This window comes from Syngnathoides biaculeatus, chromosome 11 (assembly GCF_019802595.1).
Source record: "Syngnathoides biaculeatus isolate LvHL_M chromosome 11, ASM1980259v1, whole genome shotgun sequence".
In the NCBI taxonomy this organism is placed as follows: Eukaryota; Metazoa; Chordata; class Actinopteri; order Syngnathiformes; family Syngnathidae; genus Syngnathoides; species Syngnathoides biaculeatus.
Window position 1 is genome coordinate 27,109,799 of NC_084650.1, and position 9,241 is coordinate 27,119,039.

General features: G+C 40.2%; 1 protein-coding gene across 2 annotated transcripts; it reads right to left on the minus strand.

Annotated features, from left to right (window-relative positions):
* Positions 1–520: 520 nt before the first annotated feature.
* LOC133509124 (cell adhesion molecule DSCAM-like) lies at positions 521–5,977 on the minus strand. 2 transcript variants are annotated; one of them, XM_061835860.1, is made up of 5 exons: positions 5,896–5,977; positions 4,674–4,979; positions 2,749–3,003; positions 2,443–2,658; positions 521–2,354 (listed from the first exon to the last, which is right to left on the minus strand). In XM_061835860.1, exons 1-5 carry the CDS (start codon positions 5,942–5,944, stop codon positions 2,176–2,178), a joined length of 1,005 nt encoding a protein of 334 aa, XP_061691844.1. In that variant the 5' UTR covers positions 5,945–5,977; the 3' UTR covers positions 521–2,175. The 2 variants fall into 2 exon arrangements, with proteins under 2 accessions (XP_061691844.1, XP_061691845.1); XM_061835861.1 differs by lacking the exons at positions 4,674–4,979; positions 5,896–5,977 and adding exons at positions 4,197–4,261; positions 4,348–4,533 and having other exon boundaries at positions 539–2,354.
* Between the last annotated feature and the right edge of the window lie 3,264 nt (positions 5,978–9,241).

Sequence of the window (9,241 nt, forward strand, 5' to 3'; positions counted from 1 at the left end):
GTGTGTGTGTGTGTGTGTGTGTGTGTGTGTGTTGGCTGTGAGAAAGTGAATGCAGAAACTGGAAATAAATAAATGTAATCACCATCCATCCATTTTCTTAGCCGCTTATCCACACAAGGGTCGCGGGAGTGCTGGAGCCTATCCCAGCTGTCAACAGGCAGGAGGCAGGGTACACCCTGAACTGGTTGCCAGTCAGTCATAGGGCAGATATCGATATCATCGCTGAGCAGGAAAATCCTGGGATGAAAATTAAGACTAATAGGTGTGGTCCGCCTTGGCCTCCCTTTAAGAAATTTTAAAAAAAAAAATTAATTATAACATTCAATGTAAAATTAAACTAAATTCCCAGAATACCCAGGCATTGCTGCATTTTTATACAAAACCAATATATGCAACAGATTTATTATTTTGAATTTATTTCATAAGTTAAAAAGGAGCTCTACGATTTTCATCCAAGGCCAGTGGTTGATAAGGTTTTGTACTAACCAGCTAACCAGCCACATCATCCATTAAAGTGGAAATCCAGTGCTTTGCATTAACAGTGTATCCAATAGGTCATGTAATATGTACCCTATTTTGATCCTCTCTCACTTAACAGTGTTTTAATAAGATTTTTATTGACAATTGCAAATTATCAGGGGTGCTGCCATTTTCACGAGTCACATGACCTACATGCATGGTTGAGACGTGTACCGTGCCGCAACAAAGGCTCGATTACATTACTCCATTTATGCCCAGCGCCAATTTATCTGTTCATAACAATTTTAACAATATATCAATTTATCAACAAATCTGATGAAGAAATTCTGATGAAGACTTTGCCATGGACCTTCATGAAATGAAGATTGCCTTTAACTTAAAATTTGGCCGTTTGAATGCCTTTTGTTCAAGGACTATTTGTTTCAATGAACTCTTCTCACTGATAATCCCTTTGCAAAAGGAGAAAAGATAAACATTAAAGAAAGGAAACGGGTGACTTGTTCATCTTAAGGTCACATTTTCTTGCACTCCTAGTATTTATTAAGTACACTTATCATGGCTGAGGAGTTCAGTAAATCAAGTCAAAAGTATATTTCACAGGTGTTTTGGTGTTATAACACCTCAGCAATGTATTCTTGAGCTTGTGTACAAAAAACATTTAGAGATCGTGCACGTGACATCACCGTTTTCAAGACGCCATATTGCCAGTCAAATAAAGCTCCTTTGCAGTGCGGGAGTCGATAAACCGTAGCAGATTTTTCACAATCCCCGAGACCTCTTGGTCTCTTGATTGTCACAATCGACTAAACTTTTCTTCAAAGAGGTCATTCTATAGAATACCAGCTGAAAAGACCAGGGAAACATCAATGGGTTTCGGCAATAAACAGAATGGGTGGTGCCCAATGAAATACACGCGCCTGTGTAGTGATCACTTCATTTTAGGTCGGAATTATGCTTCTCAATCGCAAATTATCAATAAGTATTTATAACACCAACTTTGAGAAGAAGAACACCATCTGAGAAGAATGCGTATTGAAAAAAAATCATAAGCCATCTGTCACGGAGAGCTTTATGATTGGTTGCATGTGGCAGCAATACGCTTCCGTGTACGGAGGAGACGACTCCCTGTCCTAAAATGTTTTCCCAATCGTAGTTAATGAATGACAGTTTGTGTAAAACCAGGGTAATTTATTTAAAGATTGGTATTTGTATTGAAAAAATCTAAGAGGATCCACCCCTATGTGGGATTTATTCCTGATTGAGAAGAGATCCAGCAACGAAGTATTTGTATGCGTCCAGACTTTTCTACGCTTTCAAACTCTTCCGTGTAAATCTTGACGACTTACTCACCAGATACATGTGTAGATCCAGTTGTCCAACACAAGCAGAAGCGACTTAACAGTCAAATTTCTTATCGGCGAAAACGTTGACTTCAGCATTAAATATGGATCCTCTATGCCAAGTTTCTCTCATATTTCCACCTACCTTCGTTTATTATCAAACCCTAAACCTTTCTAAATGTTTAACAGGATCGGACAAAACTCTGGCTGTTGTACTATAAGACATATTTTCGTTCCGTCTCAACGGAATTAACATTCAACAATGCTTTGTTTGACCAGCAATATTGCGACGTAAACAAAAATCACGTGATTTTATGACGTACGTGCACGGGCTCTATTGATACAAAAATAAAGGTCACCTGTCTCTGCGGACTTGGGCATAAAAACTTGCATCATAGTTCATCACGACAGGTGGACGAGCTCGCTCAGAAAACTTCACTTGGTCGTACTCCACCTCCATTTCTTCTCTCGCTTTTATTGACCTCCTCTGCTGGGTAACGATCTTGACGTCAGCGTACACCAATTCCTCCTCATCTTTTATCAACGACAGGAAATACAGCATTAACCCGAAATGTATTCCCAAAAAATAATATTTCAAACCACAAATTGCCTACATCTGTACCTTTTGTATCCCTTTTCTTTTTCTTTTGCATGAAGAAAACTGCTAATCCAGTGATTAAGAGGATGACCATTCCTGAGAGAACGCCAGCCATTGCAAGCAAATAATTCTTACTTTGATGGCTCTTCTCTCTCAAGATGGGATTGTCACACAAGGTTTGATTGATTTCAGGCAACCACTGACTTATGACAGTCCCATTCGAGGTGCAGTTAATGAACACTATAAGCAAGCAATTAAACAAAGGCATCAATAATCAGCAAACTGTATTTAGCATTATCGAAGTTCTCAGATAAAGAGGTCCTTTCTTACCACATGGTAGACAAACCTCTTCACTCATTTCACTGACATTATTTCTAATAGAGCAGCGTAGCCGTCCTGAGATGTCTTGTTTCAGGCTGATGTTGTATTTCTCTACATGTCCAGAGAAGATGTCATTCTGCTGCAGTGGGTTTTTGTTTAGCCACCAACTGTACTGAAGATTGTCCCCTCCCGTGGAGGAACAAGTCACCAGCTGCTGTCCTTGGGGCTGACACCTCAAGACCACATGGATGGAGGAGACAGGAGCTGAGACAGACAGCAAACGTAACTTGTAACATCAGCGCAAACCACAGGGGTCAGATCATCCATTCAGCAAACAGAACTCGCATCGGCGTCAGCCTGAGGAATTGTGCACAACTGCATTCATCATAGCACCACCAGCACACAGAGTTCGCAAGCAGTGTTTTTCAGGTGAATATTCGTTTCATTTAAACTAGTAGAAAATGACAATGTTGCCACAGAGAAAGAGCTGCGTATTCCTGCAGGAACAAACCACGAGTGACGGTTGGCTGCCGGCTTAACTGGCACTTGAATAACTCACCCATGTGGCTGTGATTTTCACAGACTACCACAGACAGCCAACAATAATTTGTGATAATTATTTAATTATGTAAAAGGAGCAGTACGAAGCTGGCCGGCTTGCCAGCTTTCACTGTGTAGACATCTTGTTTTGGTAATTTTCAATTAAATGCTGACATCTCAAACATGTCAGTATTGCCAATGAGAAAAGGTGCTCCCTGCACGAGATAGAACTTTTAGAACATTTATTCAAGGCCTCAATGGATGGATGGATGGGTGGATGCAAGCAAAGCTGTATAAAACAAAGTCCGGACATTGATATTCCCTGGTGCCATTTTGTAGCTTGATCTAACGTGAAGCAATTTCTAAAATATACCCGCTCCATCCTTACATCCTGCGCTGTGCATCAGATCAGCCGACCCGCTTGCTCGTGGAGGTACCAACGTCTAAGCAGAGCTGGAGCCTATCCCAGCTGTCATCGGGGTACACCCTGAATTGGTTTCCAGCCAATCGCAGGGCACATGGAGACAGACATCAATCACACCTAGGAGCAATTTAGAGTCTCCAATGAATGCGTGTTTTTGGGATGTGGGAGGAAACCGGAGTGCCCGTAGAAAACCCACGCAGGCACGGGGAGACCATTCACACGCCTTGTCCCACCTACGTGCTATTTAGAGTGTTCAATTAACTTTTCATGCATGTTTTTGAGCTGTGGGAGGAAACAAGAGTACCTGCAGAAAATACATGGAGGTACGAGAACATGCAAACTCCACAGATGCGAGGGCAGATTTGAACCCAGGTCCTCAGAACTATGAGGCAGACAGGCTAAACCACTCTACCTATATGCCACGGGTTTATAAAATCAACAAAATGTTTTGCTTCAATCCAAAAAGTCTGAATTTGCTTAAAGCTGTACTCACCATCCATCCATTTTTGAGAGCACTTGACATCATTAGGGTTGCAGGGGAGCTGAAGCCCATCTGAGCTGAATTTTGGGCAAAAGACGGGGTTCATCATCGACTGGTCCCCAGCCAATCACAAGGCACATAAAGAATGTTCATAAAAACTTACATTCACACCCGATGGATAATTTTGAGTTTTCAGTTGATCTAGCACGTTTTAGGGATGTACTGTTAGAGGAAGCCAGAACTTTCTGGAGAAAACTCAGACAAGAACATGAACAAGCAAAGAGGGAGGCCTGAGTAGAGATTCACAACCAAGACCTCTTGACTGTGAGGCAGATGTGCTCGGTGAACTACTACTACACCATGTCTGTAAGCACCCCCGTCCCCCCACCCCCCATTACGTTTAGGATTTTTTTTTTTTTTTTGTATTCCCAGTTCTAGTGTTGGTACTTATGATACCCACAACATTAAAAGAAAAAAAATAAGATCTACCTTCAACAAACAACTGCAGTTTCCGATTCTCAAGTTCAAATCCTGCTTTATTATAGATTAGAAGAGTATAGTGGCCACTATCATTCTTGGCCAGGTTTGTGATCTTCAGCGTTGCATCTTTTGAGATGAAGCTAAATCTTTTAGGTATTGTGGACGGATCCCCTAACCATTTAAATACATGATGTGTTTTTTTCTGCAAGATAAAACGTGCTGGGGTTTTATCCATCAAACGGAGGATTATTTCTTGTCCCAGCTGTCCATAACAAAGAGCTCCTTCTCTTCTGGCATCACAGGGACCTCGCACACCTAGAAAAGAAAAATCAAAAAGCATTCAATGACATTTCCAAAACAAGCTCAAAGCCAAATTAAAAAATGATCAATACTGCCATATCATGGATTGTGTACACCATTACAGACAAGTACAAGGGCAAGATTTTTTCCATTCCCGGTGTTAAGGAGGCATGGCGAAGGGCAGAGAAAATAATTGATTTTTTTTCCCAACTTCAGTCACATTATAATAGTCCAGGCATTTGTAATCATCACTCCATCTATGATTCAAGTCGCATTCCCGCTGTCCAATTTCCATGCCTGGATGATGCCAAAGAAGAGTTCCATCAACAGGTGACGGGGTTAAAGCAAAATTAATGTGTGGAAACTCGGGAGGTTGGAGAAAATGCATTTTTCATTGTTGTGACAATAATGTCAATGATTTCGTAAAAGATCTTGCAGAAAATTATACCAATTAGAAAGAACAAAGCGTTAATTTGCCTTTAACTGCCACATAAAACATTTGGCACGGATTGCAATGTGCAGCTGAGCATTTGTCAATAAATAAATATTTAACACATAACATGAATCATTTCATTGCCATATGATTATGTATTATTTATTTTTAGTTAATTAATTATCAATTGATAATAATTATATTCATTGATTACTTGAGTATATTAATTCATTATATTAAATAATGTTATTTATTAATCAATTATATATATATTATTAATTCAAATTAATTGTTGTCTTGTTTTTTCATGCTAAAAGATGTTTACTTCAATTGAACTACCACTGTTTCAAAAAAATTCTTGATTTTAGGAAAGAAAAGGAAAGCGAGACAAGCTTCAATGTAAGCACGATTTCATATTTGCTCCATATAATCTTATCCTCTAAGAGTGAAAGACCGAACAACTGCCAAAGCTAAGTAGAAGAAAAAGAAGAAGTGTACCTTGAGAAACTGTGAAGAGCAATAACACGAGTCCAGCTGTAGGTTTCATAGCGTTTATGACCCGCTTGCTGCCTTTGGAGCGCTGCTAGGAAGAGTGTTGAGCAGTTTTTTGTATTTGTTCATTTTATACTGCTGGCAGAAAGAAAAGGGAAGTTTTACTTCTCGTTTTGTCCACACAACCACTGAAAGCCTGCATGTTGTATTGCCTTGTGATAAAAAAAAAAAGAAAACTGATTTAAAAAAAAAAAAAAAAGATTCAATCTTGCCTTTAATGTGCTCCCTTACATTGACGACTGCTCAATGTGGTAAAAACTGCAAGGAAGATCAAGACACCACTGTGCTCTCTGCAGATCCTACAGGGAGGCTGCCTCCATTATAAAAGACCACTTTTGGTCTAGTCACACTTCTACGATCAGGCTGGAAAGACAGAAGTGCAGGATTACCCTCAACTGACTCCTCACCAGTTGACAAGAGTAAGCGTGCAGTTTGAGTTTGAAGTCTGAGTTTGAAGAAGACATTAACGTGAAAAATGTGACAAGGACAAGAACTTGATAATGATCTGACAAGCGCGATGTGCAATGACGCTCAGTCAAAGACAATATAAAAAGAAATGAGGCAGTATACATTACAAATTTGTCAAGTATTCCATGTTCCTCATTCGGATCAACCATACAAGCTCAATACCCAGGAATAATCAGATTTTCATCGTGCTGCTGGACATGTACTACTTACCCTCGCAGGGCTCGCTATTATACTATGCCTCCTTTTGTAAACTAGAGTCCAAGAGAAAAGAAAACTGGAAATAAATACATTCAGTAAGTGAAATGGTTTCTATTTAAAGAATCTCCTGAAACTAAAACCACACAAACAAGAACATTCATCTACACTTGAGTGCCAGGATGAATCTGGGTGAGGCACAGTACACCCTGAACTGGTCACCATCCATTCACACTCACATAAACGAACTACTTGTTGTACTCACATTCACACCTAAGGCCAATTTTGAGTTTTTAATAAACCTGCCCTGCGTATGCTTTTGCGATGTAGGAGGAAACCTGAGTGCCTGGAGAAAACCCCACAGGCACGGGGAGAACATGAAAATTCCACACAGGCGGGGCAAGGATTAGGGCTAGGGCTAGGCTAGGCTAGGCTAGGATTGTCCTCAGAACTGTGAGGCCAATGCTCTACAGCTGCCCCACCGTGCCGCCGACCAACCAACATTAAACCTTTAATGTAATTTGCATTTATTTTTGTGGAACTCTAGAATATAGTTTAGAGAGTGGGGGATACTATCTGCATATTTTATTGAAACGATGATATAATCATTATTTGGTATGAATCAATGAAAAAAATAACTTGAGCATGCAGACTTTACATAAATTGTATCGTAACCTGTGTTTCAGTTCTGCTCTTTGGATGTTCCCATGTCTTCAGTTGTCCTCTAGATGTCACTGTCACTGAAGTCTTGAAGCTTTAAATCTTTTTGGGTCAGGAAAAAGTTCAGTGCTTGAATGAGGATCTTAAATAGGAAGCCCAGACTTCCATCTCCCGAGCCACTTGTACATGCTCATTCCTTCCACCAGAAATTCCATTTAGGAGCGATGCAGGAGATGGTAGGAATGTTTGGGAGAAATAAGAAGTGCTCCTTCATTATGTCATTTCATGCAGACTTCAACTAGAAATAACATCCACAAATGAAACCTCTGCGAGGCTAAATTAATGAAATCCTCTGACAATACCCTGCTGTCAAAGCAACAATCGATACATGGAGAATCAATCCAAATTGTGGACCCTGTAAATATTTTGGAACCTCATTGGAGTCTCATCTAAAGGTTGCCAGTTTACATGACGTTTCCTTGAGAGTCTTAGCATTTTCCTTTTTGTTGGTGCTGCGATAAAGCCTGGGAAACATTGGCTTACTGGGTAAAATTATCTTTTATTTTATCTAATGGTTGTTGGGGCAGCATGGTGGGGAAACTGGTTAGGGCGTTGGCCTAACAGTTCAGAGGTCCAGCGTTTAAATTCCAGCCCCACCTGCGTGGTGTTTGCATGTTCTCCCTGTGCCTCCTTCCAGTTTCCTCCCACATCCCAAAAAAACATTCATGGGAGACTCTGAATAGCCCCTAGGTGTGATTGTGAGTGCAACTGTTCTTTATATGCCCTGTGATTGGCTGGTCACCTATTCATGTTGTACCCTGCCTCCTGCCTGAAGATAACTGGGATAGGCTCCAAAACTCCCGTGACCCTTGTGAGGATAAGTGGCTAGGAAAATTAATGGATGGACAAATAAATGTGATGTATGTCATTTGACTTTTACTTATTATTAAAATCTTATTTTTTGCCTCTTCAACTTCTGAGTTGAATTCTATTTCACCATTGTATATAGCGACTGAGTTTGAGTTTGTGTGTCTTCTCTAATGTGGTCAAACAAACAGAAAGATGATGCTCCACGATTTTGAAAAGTACATTTTAGGCACTCGACTTAGTGCAATTTTACTTACAATATGATTTCTCAATTAGTAAAAAATCATCTCTAGAAATTGTGAAAAGCATCACAAACAGTCCGGCTGAAGAATTGGCTCTTGGCTCCCTCTCAGAAAAGTGTTGAGCGAGATGTTTTTTTTTTCTTGCTTTTTGCTTTTTAATTGACAATAATGTTAACATTCTTAAAGTTTCGATTCGACAAATAACTCAAGACCCGACCATATCTCAGAATCATCGTGGCTGTTCTTCATGGCCTTAATCCCTACCACAATGGGAAATTTCCTTCAGAAACTGCTAAATTTTCCATCCGCCTGGCATTCCAACACCAACAAAAGCCTTTCTTAGAATTCCTCTTATTATTGATACCATTAGGCATTACATCTACCAGCGATAACAACCCAACAGGATCAGGTCTGCTGAGACATTGTAAAACAATAAACCTGGATATTGATCTGAGAACTATCTACCGTCAAAATAAGACCCGCTCTTTGATCAGGATCTTTCTAGCACCTTCCATCAGTAGTGAAGACAGAGTTTATGCAGCATCTACCGAGGTTTGTTACCAGAGCTCCTGCTCTCCAAGGACGTGATCTCTGCTATCTCCTTGGTAGCACATTATGTCCTGTGCTGCTAGGCTGCGTTTTCCTCCCACTCCCATTCCCAGAACTGCAGATCCCATTTCCTGTTTAAATTGGACATTGACATCAACTCCAATGCTTACGCATATTGAATGAATGTCTTATACCTTTACTTTGGCACACCCAAACCTGTCACACATATTAAGACACACACACACAAACACACTTTAATGAGGTGTAACACTTATCTTGAACTGAAAGCAGACAAAATCAATGTACAACCA